The sequence below is a fragment of the Amblyomma maculatum genome, chromosome 2 (assembly GCF_055883805.1).
Source record: "Amblyomma maculatum isolate TAMU_Amacu chromosome 2, ASM5588380v1, whole genome shotgun sequence".
Lineage (NCBI taxonomy): Eukaryota > Metazoa > Arthropoda > Arachnida > Ixodida > Ixodidae > Amblyomma > Amblyomma maculatum.
In genome coordinates this window covers 108,960,923-108,982,426 of record NC_139345.1, presented here as the reverse complement: position 1 = coordinate 108,982,426, position 21,504 = coordinate 108,960,923, and the positions used below count along the sequence as shown (strand labels likewise).

The window sequence follows — 21,504 nt, the reverse complement described above, 5'->3', positions numbered from 1 at the left end:
CAGTGTCGACACTGCAATCGCCGTCTCCAGTAGTGTAGTATGCTGAAGTCGTTGACGCCGAAGTGCCTGCTGGCAGCGCGGTTGCTATGCTGTAGCGCATACTCGAAAGCTTTCAGCTTAAAAGCAGCTGTATAACTTGCGTACTGCATCATCGCGATGCGGCACCAAGAACACTGTAGACGGTGGAACAAAGCAAGTAACACGGATGGAACGAAGGAACAATGACAACAAGACGCGGAGACGCCTCACGAAATGGTGACGACTACGAGCATCACGAAGGTTAAAAAAAAAAAAAAAGCATAACTTATGATGATGACGCTATCGCCGCCTGGTAGCGTGTGCACGCAACGAGGCGAGCTAAGGTCAGCAGCACTTCAAAGATGGCGCTTGTTACTGCTAGCAGACGACTCTCTCGGTGGTAATGTTGGTGGTGCGATGATTATGCGAGGAAAAGAATTTCAATTTTTAACGCCCAATGATAGGGGTGCGAGCATCATGCGAGTAAATACGGTAAGGGAACAGTAAGAGCGGGTCGATGGCACTTTAGTGTTTCTTTAATAAACCAACACTATACGTTTGGTAAGTAGATAGTTAATTCATAGGCAGCGCCTTCAAGGCCGTGCAATCATCAACAAGTGATACAGTAGAGAATCCGACATATAGATTTGTAAAGTCAAAACAGAGGGGGTGTTACTGTATGCTCAAAATAGACAGATGTTTCTATTGAATGGAAGGGCGGAGAGGTTGGCCAGAAAGTTGAATATCTGGCCTGCTACAAAGCAACTTACCACACTTACCACAAAGCCTGCGAGTCCAGCAATGCAAATTCCAACAATTGCAAGGAATGGCAGCAAGTAGCTGAATATGCTTTGGAAACTCTCAGGATACAGCTTCACCTCATAGCTACAAGAAAAAAAAAAAAAAGTAACGTTGTAAGAGTTTATATTAGACACAAAGATTAAGCTGGAATTCTATGCCCTATGGTAAAGAGAGTAAGCAATAGGCAACCAATGCAGTCTCCACATGGCAGGGGAAGTCCTAAACCAGAATTGAGAGGTCAAAAATAGTTCAGGAAGGAAAGCATAGCTATGCCAAATACATTTACCACACATTGCTGCGTATAAGCACAGTATGAATATAAGTCCCCTTCAGTACAAACCTCGTTCTTGGCGCATGACAGCTTTAGTTGCTCATGTACCAAAAAACACAATAGAAACAAATGCTTCAGAGGTCAAACATAGCAGGGTCCAATTTATGCTTATGCTAGCAATGTTTGTGTGTGTGGTTCGAAGTCAGCATTCTGAATAGCTTTGCCACAAAAGGCCAGTCCATGAAAAAAGAAAAGGAAAGAGTGGATTAAGCTTTTTTCATAGTCAGTGCAACTATGGTAACCTGCAAAAATGCCTGAAACTGGAGTCCGCCTACGTACTGCACAGACCAATTTGCACGGCATGGGTAGGCTTGGCTATGCCGCAGGCACAATGACCATGTGGGTATTTTCACAATTACTGCCCTTAATGAAAAAGAAAATTTTAACTGTGCACTGCACACCTGCTTTGCACATTCTTGCGGCCCCTTTCTTGGATGAGCAGTGTGTAATGCAAGATCTAACTAAACCAGTTGTTCCAGTAACCTCTGGAGCGTGCACTGAGCTGGGATCTGAAACTACAATTATGTGCTACCGGCAGTTCAGTTTGCAGCTTAGGCTGTGCAGCTGCATGCAAGTGGAAAGGCTGGAAGTTGTGAGCCTTTTTGTTGCCTCTGGTCGCCATGTGCCCCCAACTGGCGACCTTAATCCCGACGTCATAACATGGCTGCTGCTTTCAGCCGTGCTTATGCCCCTGTTTTGTCTCGCAGGAAGCACTGAACTGAAACCACAAAAAAAATGCGCGTCTATTTACTTCAGAAAAATACTCAGAGATTTTGAATGCCAAACGTTCGGATCAAATTGAATACTTTACTGTTCAATTCATTACTAAAATTACTGAATATCTGCACAAGCTTCCACCAAATATAACTCTCCACCACACTTCCTAACAGTGGCTAGTAAGACAGAAGGATAAATGCCAACTGCAATAAGACTAGATACGTAGACGTTTGCGATTTCATCCTTGCTGCATTTCCTTCAACATGTCCCACATAGTCGCACAATGTTTCCTCGAGTGTTTCAGCAAATGTACTTTTTACAGCATGGAATCACATCATGCATGAAGCACTGGACATCTCCAAGTAAGAGACGAGCAGCAGTGAAATGTCACAAGACATCAATTCAAGGTGAACGGAGATCAAAGGCAAAAAGACAACATATTTTCTATCATTCCCACTACCTTCTATGCTTCCACAGTAACGTGCACGCCGAATGACTGGCCCAGTAAGCAGAAAACTGAACTGGAAGTTCAGAAGGAAACTTAGCCAAAACAACTTTAGACCTCACTAACAGGTTGGCTTCCCATATAGATTTGATCACCCTACTTCAAGATAATCAACTTTTCATAAGGAAGACATGCACGGTAACCACTATTAGATTCCATGTTGCGACCTTATGTAATTGTTACAATGCTTCAGAGTCCTAACACTGCTGTTCGATGTTTAACTAAAGGGTAAAAGCAAGCAAAGAACTGAAAAGGCAAGCTGGTTATAAGATCCCACGAGGCCATTCCACATGGCATGCCTATGAATCTATCCACATTACCAATATCTGTATTAAAGGCCAAGACTGGAGCACTTACTCGTCTTTGTATGTGTATCGTTTGAGCCGAATCCCACTTTCTTCACTCACAATAACAGCATAGATGTTGAGGTCATCCGTTTCTTTCACACCATTTTCTGATGAAGGAAATAAAATAAAAGGCGGTAGCAAAAGAAAAAACAGTAAGCATCACCCGCTGCTGTTTGCTGTGAAAGGCATATAAACATGAATGCAAAATTGTGAGATGCAGCATAACAAATTTTTAAAATAAGAAAGAAGACGGTCTACGTCAGTGCCTAGAGTAAATATGCACATAATGTGTTGCAGCACCCCCAATGCCATCCCAAAGTTAATAAACATCCACAGAAACTTAAAGAGCCCCTTGGCCAAATTTTTTTTACTGATGCAGATACTGTAGTTGCGCAAAAACACGCAGAGAATGTAAATGTGGTGAAGTTTGAGGGTCAGCAATGATGTAGTTTATACTTAGAAGCATTCAAAATGCATAAAACACATGAAAAAAAATTTTGGGGTTTTAAGCATGGCTTGAACCTAGTTGAGTGTTGCAGCAAATTTTCCTGCGGACACCTGGATTTAATGTGCCGCCGTCACAATGTTCGAACGAACCTTCTGTCCTAGCAACTCGCTGTTGTCATTCGCCTCTACTAACTACAGGGTTATCTGTCCTCCTTTTCTACTTTTTCTTCTTTTACTTCTTTTTCTTCCTCTTCTTTTTCCTTTTCTTCTTTCACTTCATTTTTTTTTTTCTTGTCTTCCATGGTGCCACGCCAACGGCTTGAAAACCTACAGTAGTGTAGCTTTCGTTACAAAAAGCATCACCCAGTTACCTCATCACAGAGACGTATCATGCTTATGATGATCTCCTTCACTCCTTGCAATGCCAACTGCTGCCTTTCACTGCATGTAACCATGCTGGGAAGCAGTAATGAAAGTGTGCAAAATGTCTTTGCAGCTGCGACCCTTTTTGCAAGGGTGGTTACATACAAATGTAAGAGGTTCAAGGCATATACTAAGAGGGTGCCCGTGTCTGGGAACAAAGCAAAAGAAGTTGTGAGCACGAGGCAAAAAAATTTTACATTGCCACCATTGTGCAGTCTAGTCAACCTGCAAGCATGGCACAACAGGCACACTTCATTCACTGATGTCAATTCCTGGGCTAAAATGCAAAGTAGCTAACGTAAAGCATACTTTTCCCCATGCACCTACAAAATGCCAATGTTTCGTGCATTTCTCTTTGAGACAGTTTGTAGCACCACTTGCTGCATTTTCCTTGCACCAATTCTCTGCTCCCAATACATGCCCTATCGGCAATGAACGTTTATGGGCCATAGGTGTGCAAAAAAATTACTAGTACAGCATAGTGACGAAATCTAGACATCTGCTATGCCTCATGATGTGAGAAGGCATGTATCCTCCACACGCTGGTAACAATATCCCATGACTGGATCACGAGGCAGAGGTACAAGAAATATTTTTCTAGGAACACGCATCCCATAAAATTTTGCTCCTAAAAGCTGCACTAATAGAGTGGGCTTTACTTTAGTCGAGCTTGAAGCAACTACAGATTTCTGTTTGAACTGTTAGAAGCTTGAATATCAGAAGTATACCTCAATATGATCCAAGACTAAATGTGACTTCGCTTACGGCTATTTACACACACAGCCTTTTTTTGAGCTATTCTTCATGCAAAAATGAAGCTAAAAGCATTAGCAAAACATTAAATATAGGTGAAAGGCATTGGTATTGTTACGTAGTAGTGACAAGACCGTACACACCAAAAGAAGACACAGGCGTGATGGTACTGATATTAACTCTTTATTGGGCTGACTTGTGCCCGCAAAAGAACTAAGCAACTTAGCGGCGGCGATAGCAACAAACGTGCTCGTCGATCGTCAAACTAAGAATGCCTGTCGCACACATCAACGCTCAATTTAAAGGCGGCTCAGAACAATCTAGATAATGTCGCAAACTGTCACTAGTACAAGCTGGAATATTGTAGAAAGATACACGAGTGGCCGGAATCTTCGAGATAGATCTCGGTGCATCTTGCGCGAAATCGAGCATTAACAAACAAAGAATACAGAATTGATACGCGTGCCAGAATCAGAGTGATAAGGCCGCATGCCGGCGGCTGCTAAAAACAACAAATACAGTTTTGAAGGTTTCGCAGCAATATATATGCTTAACCAGCAGACTTCAACTAAGTGTGGGGCTGAAATAAAAAAAAAAAAAGAAATTGACAGACAATTTCGCTTCTTGGTAATGAGTTTTTTGAGATCAGCTTCTGAGGTATACGAGGCACAGGCAACCCCGGACGGAACACGCAGTGCCGAACTGAAGTAGCGCTCACAGCAATCTGCGGCCACAGAGTGTTCCCTCGGGCAGTGTATTTTGCCGCAGCTGCCACTGAAGCTGCCGCCATACCCTCTTTCCCCCTTTTCTTCACTATCACCATACTCTCATCCTCCGCTGTGCTCAGCTCAACTACATGGCCAATGTCAGTGGTCAACCAGCAAACGGGGTACTTAAAAGCTGCACTGTAAATTTTAGTAAATAACGCACAGGCTTTTATTTGAGTAATACATGTTAACATGGCACCTCCAATGACGAAAAAAAAAAACACGCCCAAATTAAGTGAAGGCTGAATGGCCACAGGATTGCTTTTGAACCCCATCACAGTGGCTGCTGTTTCGCTTGAGAATAATGCAGCAAGACAAAAAGTTTTATTCAAGCGGATTACTGAAAACGCGGTACAACTTAACCAACTTCAATGTGCAATATGCCCGGCCAGCCAAAATTTACAATTTCGCTCAAATTGAACAAAAGTTCAAAATATCAAAGCTTTAATTGGTGCGGGAGATTGGAAAGTTGCAACACATTTGCACAGTATTTTGAAGCTTATATCATTCCGTGCTCTGCAACAACTTTTCCTGGCAATGAAGAGCAACCTACAGAAAGCCAAGACATGCTTCCTCTTCCTATGCAATAAAATGCAGTCTCTGGTTGCAGTTAAGAAAATTATTTTTTTAAAACCTAGATATACTTCCAATATGCACTATTTATAGCATTTGTTGGTTGTAGCTCATGCCCTCGCATCATCCGTCTGGGCCCAGGAGTGAGTCACAACATCCAGAATTCTGCATATTATACGATGCTCTTTGACTAAGGATTTTTTTTTTTTTTGTGTGAATTCATATCATTCTTAAATTCATACCAACAGGGTTCATATCATTAAGATTTTACTGTATTTCTAACACAGCTACCAATAATGTTAAGTGTTACAATGTCAAAAAAAAAAAAAAAAGGGGGGGGGGGGGGGGGGGGTGCGCGCTCTAGCAGACGAAGTGCATCGACAGCGAGCATTATTACACCACTGCAAATTGAGCAGCAAATCGAGACAACACTTGTGACACTGAAAACACCATCTCATTTTGCTGAACTTAAGGACACCTTACTGTGCAAAATAAAACAAGTGACGCGGCATAGAGGGAAGGGAAAAAGCTCATGTTAAATTTGGGCAAATGGCAGTTTTCCTACCTTATTTTTGGAAACTGTTGGAAAAAAGTGCATTGCTCTCATTAGCACTTTTTTCTAACCTGTCATTTGTATTTTTTGGAAGCATTCATGTTTCTGTACTTTTCTTTGAGTGGTGGTTTTTAATGTTCAGTACTTTAGCATCTGGCAGATACTGCATGGCCTCACACTGTTCACATAATCAGACAATAGTGAGGCACCAATGTTCAACCGGCCTTACCAATAGGGTTTTAGCTTAAACTTTCTACAATGCAGCTGATGGGCATCACTCACTGTGGGAGACAAGACTACCGACAGATCAGAGCGCGAACATATTGCATTGCAAAACTGTCAGTTTGCAACGTGACTACAGCTGGATTTCAGCAAACTATGACAACACTGTGATGTAACCAGTCGCAGAGAAGCCTCATCCCAACATGACTAATGCCTCAACATAATGTGTCAACAACCTTAAAAAAAAAACAAGAAAAAAAAAAAAAAACAATGCCCCTGGATTTAACAGAGATGACACAGTCCTTATATCAGAATATGTTTAGGCTGAAAACATGTAGCACCAATTTGCAAGGCAGCCCACCTCAATTTCCGTTGCTGGCACTAGCAGGCGCATAAAAGCAATCAAGCCATGCAAACAGGAACGAAAGCACATACAGTGCTATCTCTGAAGTGTGCTTCCATATCTATACTATGCATACGTATATAACCTGCATTGTGTTACGACTTGATATTGGCACTAAAATGGGCAAAACATTGGCAACATCATGGTACATGCACATGATGGGCAGAAGCACCTACATCTTCCATCATTTCCAAACATTAACTGTAGCTTCTACGCTTGTCCTTCTTGTCTTGACCACCTAATGCAGCAATTCTACTCTTCTATGCCAAGATTAGGAACCTTGACTAAGACTACTCTGAAGGCCTAGGGATGGATGAATCTTCAGCTTTACTGCAACGCTACGCTTTGACACAATTAAATCCATCGTGCAAGATCAAGGATTACATGATTGGTATAGAGAAAAAAAGAAGTATTGAGTAAAGAGCTGTACCTCTGACATGGTAGTATTTTGGCTCCGGAGTAATGTGGGTCTCAAAAGGGCCATTATTGTGAGCTTTGCGGTCATAAATGACAGCCACATCGTACCCTGCTTGCTGGGCGAAGCGTGCCTGAAAGTAAAAAGTAGAATAAGCTGCTTCAATATCAATTCCTGACCGCAGGTACTCTGAAAAAAATATTTCTCTTCATGAGTGATGTCGGAACAAAGAGAAACCCCCGAAAACATGAGTGCCTATGTTCATTATGAAATAACTAAAATTTATAAGATCCTGCCTTGAAGAGCAAAAAAATGTCCACAAAGTGAAACTGCATGTTTGCTGCAGCTGCCCCATCAACCTCAGCTCAATGAAAAGTAACAACAAAGACACCAGACTAGATGAGGAAACCCGGAGTGCCCAGCGTTGCAAACTGAATTTTTCTTTTAGGTTACGTACAAGTATGAGAACTTTGTGCTGAGAACATTTCACGCTATAAATTTCCCGGTAAATTTTAGGAGCACTGAAATTGAATCTCTTGGCCCCATCATTCATTACCTTTCAAGTAGAAGCTGACCCGAACAACTCAAGCATGCAATAAATATCATCTCACCCAGCACCTGTATTGGCTGCAAAAGAGCACCGAGTACAACTCAGCATGTGAACAAGGGGGCCCGCTGGTGAATACACACCGACATGTACACATCAGCAACTCCCATGAGCAGAACCTTTTTGGCCAAAGCTTCCTAACATTGTCTGACACGACTGTTATAAAAGTGGCATGTTTTTCACAGTGCTAAAGTGACTCAGGCTTCAGCAGTCAGAAAGGAATGCTGGTCCAATATTCATCTCCATCCAGCAAAAAATATAACACTTACTTTGTCTGCCAGCCCACATTCAAACCTGGCAATTAGGACAAACCAGGCAAAACTGTCATTTGATGGGAATGGTGGAGGTGCAATTGGTTGACATGCTGCCAATGGAGATGCTATAGTGAGCAAGCCCTGCAAGCAAAGGCAATGAAAAATAATAGTCAACACAAAATGCAACAAAATGGCATGGCTCGAGAACAAAGAGCTGAAATGGTATGCAAGCAAAGAAGCTATGTAAATGTTTGCGTACTTCGAAATGAGTTACAAGTTCATAAGCGCCACAGCTTTGACTGTCTATCATTCTGTAACACACCGTAAGCTCAGCACACAGGTGTTCTAACATCTTATATCCCTGAAAATGCGTCTTGTAATAGGTTCAGTGGCACATTGGTAAATAAGGCCATCACGTGCCAGATGCCATATTACATGTGTCATCTTCATCTTCATGAGAGGAAGTTAAAAGATTATATTAAAGTATTATATCTGGTTCAGAAGCTTTGCATCAAGATTGTAAGAGTAAAACAGTGGAAATTTCAACGAGTGCCTCTTGTCCTAAGATTAAGCTAGGATACATGAGATGTGTGTACCAAAAAAAAAAAAATTGTAGGAAGTATTTCTTTTTTTTTTCTCAGTTCCTAGTTTCCAAGTTTTGTGCATAACCATAAAATGCAATTTACGGTCATCTCTAAACCATCCAGTTAATGTGTTGGATGCTCTTGTATTGCAAGAATAAAGCTGTGTGCAAGGTGCATGCGTCCAACGCGCAGGCAACATAAAACTACTTCAATGAAACTTTCCTGGTGCGAGTTGGACTTTCATTCTCCTATGATGTGTTTTAACTCTGTGTAGCGTATTACTTACTTTGAGTATTCCATTCGAATGCTATTTTTCTCTCGGCTTACAGTCTACTAACTTCAAGCCATTTCTGCAGGGAATGTTTACCGTCTTGATTTCGTGGTATCGAGCATGTGCAGCACACACACTTGCTTTCTCATTTCCGCTAACTTTGATGTGGCTCAGAATCTAGCAAACAATACAGCAGCGCCCAAGGAGCCAAAAATGCAAAGGTCTACATTGCGCCCATTCTGCGATGCCATCATTCGACTGGAAGTATGCTGCCATGGTCAGGCACCCTTTACTGTAACAGGCTTTCGTTAAGGACGGCTTTATTATATATATATATATATATATATATATATATATATATATATATATATATATATTTTGTGTCTTTTATCTTTCCCCTAAACAGATTACATTACTAATTTCTGTGATTACCCAAGTAAACATTAAAAAAAAAACAAAAAAAAAAAAACAAAGTACCATCCCCACCGCTTTCCTTGGCCTCGCCGACTGTTGGCTTCTTTCCTTCATATATATATATATATATATATATATATATATATATATATATATATAAAAAAATCACTTGTTTATAGACCCTTTGCAAAACTCCTCAAGTCCGCTTTTCTGCACAGCAAAAACTCCTTTACCATGGCGGAGCGACCCAGCACTGGTGCGGAAGTTGTCTACAGTGTAGAGCACTTCTATGTCAAGCCTCCTGTCGTGCACAAACCTGGCGAGCAGCACTTCTTCATTATTAAATAGCGGGAGGAAAGTGGGGTAATCAATGGTACCTGTGAAAGCGCTGTTAATCCCTTAATCGTGACAGCAACACAAGCCAGAGGGGTGCACGACTGTCGTCACAGGAGACTCCTCCTGCACCTCTGTACTTCCAAAAAAAGTTTGGCCGCCATGGTGAAGGGGTTTTCGCAGAGCAGAGAAGCTGACTTTCAGATTTTTCCAAAGGGTCCACAGAAGGCAGAACGGGAGTGCATTTTCACTTTGCTACGTTCAAACTTTCACTATCCCCGAGTTTACTATAACAGGGTTCTACTGCACTTTTACAAAGGCTTCTCCACCCAATGGATTTGTTTTTTGTACCCCTTTGCACAAGTATCTTCCCGGGTTCACGCCTCAGTTGTACCCTTATTTAAGCATTCAGCATCAAAAGAGCTCGCATGCTGCATTACATGTCAAGTGATTAAAACAAAACAGAACAAGCTCTATTTAATAAAGAGGACACAGCTGGGATGAAAAGTCACACTTGGAAGCACTGAAAGTATATCTTCCTCCCTCAATGCTGGCTACCTTAATTGCTTTTCCGAAGCAACAATATACAACGAAACATGAGCGAGCGTGCCCTGAAACAAAATGCACTGATGAAAAGTGTCCACTGAAGCAATGTCCCAAGCACTTACTGGAACTCCTTCATCAGGTACCATGGCCGAGAAACTCAGCTCTTGGTCAAAGATGTGTTTTAGCCCTGGCGTGGAGTTACTATGCGGTATCTGAAATGGAAAAAAAGAAAACTATAAGCACGCAATATTCTATGACTTCGCGCATAGAGAGACCAAACTTCTTCCGCAAGGGGTTTGCCCTAAATTACAGAGCAACGCTCAAGCAGACAGAAATAAGCTGCAGCTCAAACGGTCTGATGCAATGAACAGCACAAGCAGAATGGCATTTTTCTGCAATTGGATGCCGTAGGAAAAGTGCAGCAATTATTTTCACTTTATTTCAGCTATTTTTATGGTTCACTAATGATTTTCCATGCTTTTACGTTTGATGCATTACACACATTTCGCCTTACCAAATGAAAAACACTTACAATGCGTGCTTACTGACGCATGTCTGCTTTCGGCACCAGCTGCCCCCTCCAAAAGATGCCGATTTCCTTTCCTGCCTCTCGAAGGTGGTTCTCATGCTACGCTCGCTGCACGCACTGGGGGCTTCACTCGGCAGCAACAAATACATACGTGCGGGACACTTCCGCCTGGTGGCATTCACACTCCTTCCACTATACTATATATATATATATATATATATAGACTTGCACAGCTTCATTCATTTCTACTGTCTCAAGCTTTACAACGTACTTATTTGTGTGAATATACAAAAATTTCCAATAGTTAATCTAAAATCCTTCTCATCGGTTCACTAAAAGAACAAAACAGCGCACATTCAAAATTGCTTGAAGCAAATCGAATAGGTACTCAAGTTTTCGAATGCAGTAGACTTCCATTAAGATGAACTCGAAGGCATCACAATATTTGTTCATCTTATCAAAAGTTCACCTTAACAAATGTGCCTTTCAGAAAGACCAGTTAGAATGCTACCTGCGTCCAAATATATGTTATTTGAAAACAAATAAAATACCCTTCCAGAGAGTAGTAATAATATATAATAATTGGTTCACAGGAAGGGAAAGGCGCAGTAACTGTAGAGAATTGCAAATAAAGCCTTTACTGCACCCTGCGTGAAGTGAGCTTGAAGACTGGAAGTATCAAACCAGCTCACATCATCTTACTTAAAAACGGGATTAGTCTTGGTTTCTTGTTTTTGGATTTTTTTCTTCTGATTTTCACTTTCCATCTTGCTTGAAAGGTACTCAACAGCGTCGCCATAGAGTTTCTCTTATCTCCCTCCATCTGCAACATAGCTGTCACCCACTCCATAAGCAGGCACAGGTGCCGTTCCGTACACCATAGGCAATGCTCATATAGCACCAATATCCAGCCACCTGTGTGCCTTCATCACACTTGTCGCAATGCCGTGTAAAGTGAAAATGCAGCACCATCGTTTTTAAATCAAGTAAACGAGCATGTGCACTTCGCGCCTCTCAGGATGTGGGACGCAGAGAGCAACGTGCGACATATGCGCGATGTCGACATCTGACCATGTCAGATCTTTGTCAGTGCTTATTCGATGATGCCCAGAGTTTCCTGAGGTGGCATGAAAACTCCCACTCAAAAAAGCACCATGCTGTAAGACTGCTTCTTCAAAGTTCTCCGCAATGGTGTATAGAAGCCATCTTGTGGGAGTGTGCTTTCTTACGCAAGAACATGCTAGATATTTTTTCTTCTTGCAAGTGCCCGTCGGACGGCCCATGAGCGCCACTGCACATGGTCGCCATTGATTTGTGGTCGCTGTGAAGTTACCTCAAGCAAAACACATGCGAAACAATTCGTCATAAGTGGATTTCTTTTACATTAAGCCCTATGGGAAACCAATCAACTGTCTCATATGTTCACAGACGAGAGTTCACCTTAACAAAAGTATACAGCAGCTAGCATGAAGTTTGTCTAAGGAACATCATATTTTTTCTCATGACTATTTAAAAAGCTGGGAAACACACCACGCTCCAAGCTGTCGTGACTGGTATGATCAACATTGGGGGTTCAGCAGCACGATGCAGTCAATTTGCATGGCGGCATTCATAATGCTCACACAGCCTGCACACACCAGCAGACAGGTTCAGCAACACCGGCCTTGACAACTAACCTCGGAGGCCATAGCTGATACACAACGCTTATCTTATTCATATCTCATGTACTGAGATGTGACACCATTTCTTTCGATATCAACTACAAAAGGTACCTTTCCTCTTCACACATATCCACACAAGTAGGACTATTCGTAAAAACATTAGACTGTTCTCCCCCTACCCGTATTCAATTGCATTGCAAAGCTAAACTATTGGTACTGATTCGGTTCAAAGAAAGTATTATTTTCATACATCTGTGCACACTACAGATAAAAGAATCACTGCATGAAGCACATTACTATCCAGTCATAACCAGTAACTAGTGAAATTCCTGGCCTGTTCACTTCTGTTGCCTTTCTGCACCAGCTTACTGTAGTTGAAAGGGTGGAACAGCTCTGACAGTTCTGCATGCTTGTCTATCTTAAAGCACCTTTGGCACAGGCACATGAACGCTGTCGTCACAACCTAATAGTAAGCAGCAATCAAGAAAAGAATTGCCGGTGCTCAACCCGGCTAAAACTAGTTAACAAATCTAAGCTCTGTAGACCTTGTGCTAGGCTCCACCAGTCCACCAGCAGGATTGTCCGATTCAGCCTGACGCTTGTGACAGAGTGTAGACATCGATGGCTCAGGCAACGCATCCTCCATGGCTAGACTGAAGAAGTTATATGCAGTTAAGCAGCTTATATACCCTATCTAAGCAGCTGTCATGTGACGACAAGAGCACCAGTTAAAACCAGTGGCAAAGTGGAAGAGGACGGCACGCCGCAGATGGCGGTCAAGTGATTGCGAGGCTGATGCAGGGGTGCAACAGCTGAAATAGGATTAGTAGCAATTTTTGGAGCAGTAAAATCCATATTCAGAGCAGGTCACAGGCAAAAAAAAAAAAAATCTGCACTTTGCAGCACAAATTTAAATTTTGGAGTCTGTAAACACGAAAGAAACCTTACATTCGGCACGAAAAAGTAAAGGTATGTGAATATCAGACAGTATGAATGCAATCTAAAGGAAACCTAGCAAGGACCGCCTATCACAGGCTCTTGGAACATTTTCTTCAGGAATCCGGTATACTAAAGAAAGAAAAAAATGTGGACGATAAAACTGAAGCGGTTAAGGTTTCAAACCTTGGCGGTTTTGGCTTGATATTTTGGTTAAGAGAAGGTGGGTGATGACTCGGGATATTAGGTTATATATTTCGTTCGCATAGCAGACTTTATAGTATTTCAGTGTTCCAGCATCTGTAAATGTTAAGTTAGGCAGTTTATGGCTCCACTGCAGCGAATATGGAATTCTAAAGCTGCTGTGTGTTTCCCGACCTGCTGACACCCGAATTTCACATGTACCACCTCAAGTTATATTGTTACGAAGCGGCAAGCCGATGAAGACAGGAGACAGAACATGACCGATGACGATGGTAGATGCCATTTTATCCGTTATCGGAGCGCTCGCGCTAGGCCCGCGAACACTCATTAAATGGCATCTACCATCGTCATCGGTCATGTTCTGTCTCCTGTCTTCATCGGCTTGCCGCTTCGTAACATTTGGTTGGAGGTGCGGCGTACGACATCCCCATCCTCGCCTTGGAGCATCGAGGCCATCTTCAAGCCGGGACCATCACCGAGGGCCCAGGGACATCGCCGAGCAGCTTCGCCCCAGCCCTTCAAGCCCAGACCTGAACAACTACCACCGCCCAGCCCCCAGCCCGAACCTGAAGACAAGGAAACAGAACATGACCGATGACGATGGTAGATGCCATTTAATGAATGTTCGCGGGCCTAGCGCGAGCGCTCCTTCCCGCGCCACTGCCCGCTTCTTCTTCCTTGTCGTCCGTAACAATATTATCACAAACACAGAAGCCAATCTGACACACCTCCTACACTACCTGATGACAAGAAAGTGAGTCTATCGACGAAACAGCATAAAAGCAACCTTGCTGTACATAAATGGCCCAATTTAAAATACCAAAAAATTCCAAGAGGCGCAAAAAAAACAAAACAAAAAAACTAGAGAGACATCTATTAAAAGCATGTGGTGTTTAAAAAACAGTCTTGAAGCATCGCTCCAAAATCACAAGTACCACCATGGCTTTTTTCGCAGTGCGATGCAGTAGCAGTGGTGCCTCGTTACAAACTGCCTATTTGCATTATGAGGATGTTTAGCCGCACGGGCTGTGAGCCGTGCAGTGAAGCATCCTAAAACCGCAAAGGTTCAGCGTGTTCAAAGAACGGATGAAGCCTGTGGATGCGAGAGAGACAAATATGAGTAGGCGTTAGAATGGCATGACGCAATCATAAAATAAAACTAGAAGGCCATTTACATGAGTGGCAGTGTCTAAAACATCATGACTGGCCATATCACGGCCGCAGAAAGCTGTCCCTGATCATGGCAAACTTTTGCGGCTAGTCAGAGCATTTTGGCGAAGCGTGGCGCAGAAATATACATCTGATCAAAATGGCGCAATTGGTGAAGCTGTTGCACCCCTGCTGATGTCAATCGCTGTTTGTCTGGCAGTAACCTAAAGAAAGTAGCGTATGCACCGTACCTAGCTAGTGCAAAGGAAAGACCTTCGAGAATAGTAGCTTTAGAACTATGCTCTAATAACCAATTAGTTGCAGTCAACATGCCTCATAAAAGCTGATGCAGGATCTGGCACAAACGAATGATGCACAGTCAGGCGAATACATCGGACATATGAGCATAGCTGCAATATTAAAACATAAATCACGGAGCAGAAAAATGGCGAGGTCCTTCAAGTGAAAGTACAGCATACCCAGGATTCAATGCATTTGAACAGTTCTCGACTTATTGATTTCCAGGCACTGCCATTTATGACTCTTGTTCCCCTTCTTCCCAGTACCTGTGTAGTACATGAACGCACTTCCTAACCATGCCTGTTGTCACTGTGCTTTTCAGTTTCACTGCTAGCTGTTTTATGACCCAATTCGTTCTTTTTTTTTGGAGGGGGGGGGGGGGGGGGGGGGCATTAGCTTTTAGACCCTGGCTGCAGAAAATGAGATGAAATAATGTGTTTGTCTCACCCAGCTGTTTCATTTAGGTGGTAATATCAGTGGACCTGTTTTCTTCTTCATTTTAGTAACAGAACATCCAATGAAAAGGCATGACACACTGAACTTTATAGCTGCTTTTTGTCCTATATACTGGCTCACTCAACCAGAGACCATTGTGACCAGATTCAATTGTCGGCAACAGCTGCATAAGAAGGGGTGGAAGCAGGCTTCAGCATTTTGAAGCAGCTTTGCAGCAACAAAATGAGAGTTTTGGAGCACGCTTCCAAGGTGAAACACCTTTGATAATTGCAGTTTTCTTTTTCTGAAATACAAAATCTCCAATCCGATTCCTTTTTATGCAAGTTTAATGCCTTTCCAACTTCGCACTCATCTCCGAAATGACAAACGGCCAAAGCATGTGAAGATATATAACACAGGCTGACCTTAGCAAAAACTTGGAACAGACTAGCAGAAAACGTAGCGCTTGCCGGTGCACTTGATAACTGAATATCTAGTCTCACCTACCTATTTTGACTCGATAAATTCAAATCTTCCTTTCTTTAGACCACAATAATGCGCCTTGACAAGCTTGGCGCTAGTGCTGCTCCCATGCTTTTTGCCTACCATGAGATTGCAGACGACTGCAGTACGACTTCATCATCTTGTAAATATGGCGGAGTTCTACAGGGGTGGAAGCAGGCTCGAGCATTTTGAAACTTTGGGATATAATTATAGATGGCATTGAAGGGTAGCATTTCCATTCTACAGCTTTTTTTACTTCACTGCCTCCTGCATGCAGTACATCATTCTTCGCTTCAGCAATGCTGGGGCTTATTTTTAATATTCTGGCGATAGACCTCGTATGACTTTCTAACACTCTTGAGAAGTTTCCTATTGATTGACAGCTTTGGTGTACCAGCCACTTGAAGTATGGTTTTGTCTGCCGTAGGCCTGGCAAGCTTGTCACTGACAAAGAGGATCGATGGTGAAGTACCCGCTTATTTTCACAGCAGAACCATTAGAATAACTCGTGCAGCTTTTGCAGTCAGACAAGTTTCCTTCCTAACGGCTCACAGTAGTTAGCGCTAGCTGCTTCGCTTGCTGACCTCTCTTCTCTCCACCAGAGATTCAAAAGGCTGAGAGGAGGTGCTATGTCACATACACAGTGCATTTTTTTTTTAGCAATTATCTATAATCTTCGGTGGCTCATACTAAATTTACTTGCGAACAAATATTTACTATGCTCCATGCTTCCTTCTCTTACAAAAATTTCATTTGTATTAAGCCCAGTGCAAGGTGCCTTGTATCTTTGCCCCTGGTGCTGTGACATTGTTCCAGTGTTCTGCTCAACTTGATGGCAGAACATCAAAACAGCCAGTTTGGAGCAGTTTTGGAGCAATTGGAGCAGCACTTCCACTTCTGCATAAGCATTACAATGCACCGCAAAATCAGAAAGCTGCAGAACCACCTCGAACTGCAAAAACAGCGATGCAACTCACCAAAGTCATTTTGCAACAGCTTTTGAATGAGCCAAGAGCATCCTTTTGTGCAGAAAAGTGAGCATTTGATGCAGATATGTACATTTTCTGGAGTATCAGATGTATTTTCCCCCTTAATTTGTCGTCAGTGAGACTCATATACAACATGACAATAACGTCTTGGCACATAAGACTTCTTAACTTGTTGAAGACAGGCACTAGAGCTTGCGTACTAGTGCTCATGTCAGCACTCTAGCACCAGCACCTAAGGCACCTAACAAGTCAAGGAGCCTATGAGCTAAGATGAATAGTGAGTAAAGAAGAAAAAAAAATCAATGCAAAAAGAAGCACCAGAACAAGCGCGTGAAATGTGTAAAAACAAATGTGGGGATATGAAGAACCTCTGCCATGCGGGCGCGCCTACATAGGTCAGACTGCTGTTTGAACGAATGGCTCCAAATACACAAAAGATCCGGGCGCAATCAGCAGTGAATTAGCAAAACACTGCCGAGCACATAAATGCGATCCCCAGCTTGGAAGCACCATAGTCATCTCGTCACACATGGATCAACAGACCCAGGAAACAGAAGAAGCCATCAATATTCAGCAAATGTGCGATGGATGTGTCAGCACACCTTCACTAGCACTTCGTGACAGCAAAATTGTTTATCTGCGAGCGACATCATAATCTTCGACCATGTTTGCATCTAGTTTTGATGTGTGCATTTTCCTTTTTTCTTGAATGAACAAATGTACATAAATGACATGCAATGAAACCTGGTTGCTAGCATCGTGCCCCTCCTCTCCTCTGTCCCGTGTAAGTGTTGTTTTTCGCCACAACTTTACTGGTACATTGTAATGATGCTTTATTATTGCATAGAGACTTCGTAGCTCTGACATGACGTGCTGAAATGAAGTGCGAAACAGAACTACACGAGATGCGAGCTTGCACACTGGTGCCATGTGTGTGAGTGCACAATGCAACATCTTGGAATGCTGGAGAACACGAGAGCCAGAGAAACAGTGAAGAGTTGAAAACTTTCTCATTGTCTTTGTTTTGCATAGGCATGAGCAGTTCTCCCCTGCCCTTTGAGGCGCAATTAAAGTCACTTTGGTGTGTGTCGTGCCTGCTGCATCTTGCAGTCAGCAGCCGGATGTTTTGCATACCAACCAGTACACCTTTAGCTGTGGCCTCTATCACCTTTACAAAGTCTACTCACAGAAAGCTTATATGCTGACTGACAATACCATGCATATCTTCGTGCCACTGCATACTTGCACAAATATTTTAGTGCAGCTTCATGAAATGCAGCCCAGCACAACAATAGGCCAGTGTGCCTGCCGGATCATCTCAAGGATACCATTATGAATTTTCCGTGACGCTATATGTAATTTGGAAAATGTGCCACACTCATTCCAGTACGCCCACCACACCACAGGATGACCAGAATGAATCCCTGTGCTGCAAGCCTGTTTCATTACTCTGTTTTCATTGCATGAAGCCTGCCCGTAACAAATATATACTAAGCACCAATTGAAGAATTGAACTACTGGAGAAAATACTTTTTCCACTAGAGCCGTCAAATGGAAAGCAGAATCACAGGTGTCACACAACAACTTTTTCCTTAGAAAAATACATACCTCTGGCACAGACTTAGTGCCGATTGCTCATATTTTGTCGCAATGTAGGAGCATGTTGCAGGCTTTGCCTTGTGTCACAGTAACCGCATCACTGGTAACTATACAACTATGAGGCCGCTGCTATGAGTACCAACTGCACCAAGTGCAGCTTGTTAGCCCAGTTGCAAGGAATCCACTTACAACAACAATTTCAGCCGCAACCAGTGTTGCGTGAAAGAGCGCTGCGAGACTGATGATACTGTAGACATAGAGAATGGTGATGTGGTACGGCATTCTGCGATGAGGAAACATTACACCGTCAGCACAAGTGGATCAGTCCGCCGCTGTCGTTGCATCGGAGACCCCTGCACAAGGTAAGACTGTTGTTAAGACACGCCAGCCCTATCACCCACCATAATGATAAGGCTGAGAAAACGTTTGAACAAAAGACTACCTCCCTGCTTTATCATTCTTTGTTTTAATTTCAATCGGCCTTATGCTCTGCGAGGGAAACACAGGGGGGCTAGAAAACATGGCACAGCAAGAAAGCTTCTAACAGTGCTACTCATTTTGTAGAATAATGCACAAAGCTACAACAGTGGAAAAACACCAAGGATCAGCTAATAGAAATATAGTATGTGAAATGTGTGAACAATTACTAAAAACATTTGCCCAGAAAAAATGCAGAACCTCTGTAATCGATACTTGCTATATGGTTAGTTACTATCATTTGTGCCTGTCCCTGTGTTGGTTCTAATGTAAGCAGTCTACGTGGATTTTTGTACTGTAAGCTACATACAGCAAATCTGATTAACATACCCTAGTTCATAGTCATTGTTCACAGCTGTGTAATATCACTATGTAAAACATGGCATAGCAAAAAAGCTTCAACAGTGCTACTCATTTTGTAAAATAATGCACAAAGCTACAACAGTGGAAAAACACCAAGGATCCACTAATGAAAATTCTCTGCAAGGACCTGAATAAAAAAAAAAAGAAAAACAAACAAACAAAAAAAAAAAAAACAACTTGAAAAACCCTAACTTATAAAAAGGATATCAAAGCAAGTTGTTGAAATATAGTTTACGGCCCATTTTCTTCCATTATTTTGTGTGCTTATCGAGCTGGAACATAATATTCTGTGGCAACCTAAATATACCTAAGCACTCTTTGAGTAAGTAGGAAAACAGTTTAAAAAATGCAGTACTATGCGTTTCGGTAATCAAACATTACTGTTGTGCAACACTTCCATCACATGCTCCATTCTAATGACGCCCTTCGTCGTTTACTACTGTCACTACCATAAACAAAAATACTGTAACATATATTTCCTTTTTTGCCATAAATATAACATATCAAAATGCCTACCACCTGCTTTTGTTCACATTAGCGCATGATACAGGTGCAGCCAAGTTGCTTTAGCAGGGCTAGTGTACCTGCAGCAAAACCTGTAAAACTATGCATAACGAGCCACAACAAAAGAAAATGTAAAACAAAAATCAACCAAAAGAAAATATTGACATTTGCACTTCTTTCTCCATACTCATTTTTTTTATCACTCTTCAAAGCTTTTATCGCGAATACGTCAAGCCCATTATAGCGTGTAACAACCAACACTAACAAGAACGTGAAATTAAATTCAATGCCTTTACCTGCACAAAGACTGTAAAGAATACAGTACTACGTAATGTGGCATGCTGTATTAAAGACAGCATTCAATGTTTATCACTTTAATAAGCGCACAACATACAACCACTTGGTTTTGTGTACTCTAAGCGTCCGTGCCGAAAACGCTGACCGTGCGAAAGTTGGGCTACTAGACATGGAGAGAAAGAATGGATAGCGCAACACTGTTTACACGGAAAAGCACCGAAACTCAACCTTTGTGCGCTGTTATAAACTGTTGTAATTACATGCTATGACCGAAGACGCGCGCTCGTTATCTCATTGCGAGTAAAAACACGCGCTTTACAATCACTGAAGATAGGCAGACGAAAGTCATATTGGTCATAGTAGCTACACAGCGTGAACAGTGCACTGATAATGCAACAAAGTCGCGGACGCATCTCGAACGAGTTAACCATAACATTCGTGTTCGGTCGCTTAGGCAGTATGAACAGCATTAATGCGATTAACTAGCTAGTGCGACACTCCTGATTTAGTAGGCCTACGCAGTCTCGCTGTGCGGGACATCACAATACTAGGAATCAGCAATCACGATCGGTTCAGTTTAAGCGACAGTCACGACCAAAGTCATGGAAGGATGATTTGGGAATCCCTAAGTGAACACTTCCGCTTGTACACACGCGTGAGATGCGCCTGCCGACGTCGTAATACTACACTTACGGGTGCTGTCAGGAATCAGTATTGCTGAACTAAGCGCGATCTTACACTGACACACTTCCACAAAGCGCAAGGATGATGTTGGTTGACGCACACACACTCAATTCCACAGGAAACCGCGGTAGCGCTCTAACATCGGCAAAAGCATATGAAACAAACAAAAATACAACCCACCCCTGAAGGCCTTGTTGAATCTAACAATTCATGTCATTGCTGTTAAAAACGAGACACCAGGAGAAGGAGCCCACAAGTCAACTACAGCGGCGAAAACACAATCAACGGTGATGCCTCCAGCGTGATATTTGTTGACGCCTGCTCGGTGGTACCAAGGCCACTTAGTGAATTAGGCTTAAATATCACAGGTATCGAAATAATAAGTGCTTACCAAGCATCCAGACTTCCGCTTGCTAGTCGCATTCGAGCTCCAGTGAAGACAATTCGCATACAATTAGTAGTAGGTGCACAAACGAAGTCAAAAGTGACAAAAACGCTGCTTGCGGAGCTCGCACACCCAGGAAAAAAAAACCGCACTGTGACTCGGGACTAACCACGTGACTGTGTGTTGCGTGACAAGCCTGTAAAT

The 21,504-nt window shown here is 42.5% G+C and overlaps 1 protein-coding gene across 2 annotated transcripts in view; it reads right to left on the bottom strand.

Annotated features, from left to right (window-relative positions):
* gzl (godzilla E3 ubiquitin protein ligase) overlaps positions 1–21,504 on the bottom strand; it is a 26,353-nt gene extending 4,849 nt beyond the window's left edge. The window contains exons 1-7 of one of the 2 annotated variants that reach the window (XM_084595046.1): positions 21,307–21,504; positions 18,780–18,943; positions 10,407–10,496; positions 8,152–8,277; positions 7,291–7,408; positions 2,730–2,826; positions 789–903 (exon numbers count right to left, since the gene is read on the bottom strand). In XM_084595046.1, the coding sequence (XP_084451172.1) occupies positions 789–903; positions 2,730–2,826; positions 7,291–7,408; positions 8,152–8,277; positions 10,407–10,496; positions 18,780–18,890 (657 nt within the window). In that variant the 5' untranslated portion in view covers positions 18,891–18,943; positions 21,307–21,504. The remainder of the gene's footprint in view (positions 1–788; positions 904–2,729; positions 2,827–7,290; positions 7,409–8,151; positions 8,278–10,406; positions 10,497–18,779; positions 18,944–21,306) is intronic. The other variant, XM_084595047.1, reaches the window with a different exon arrangement.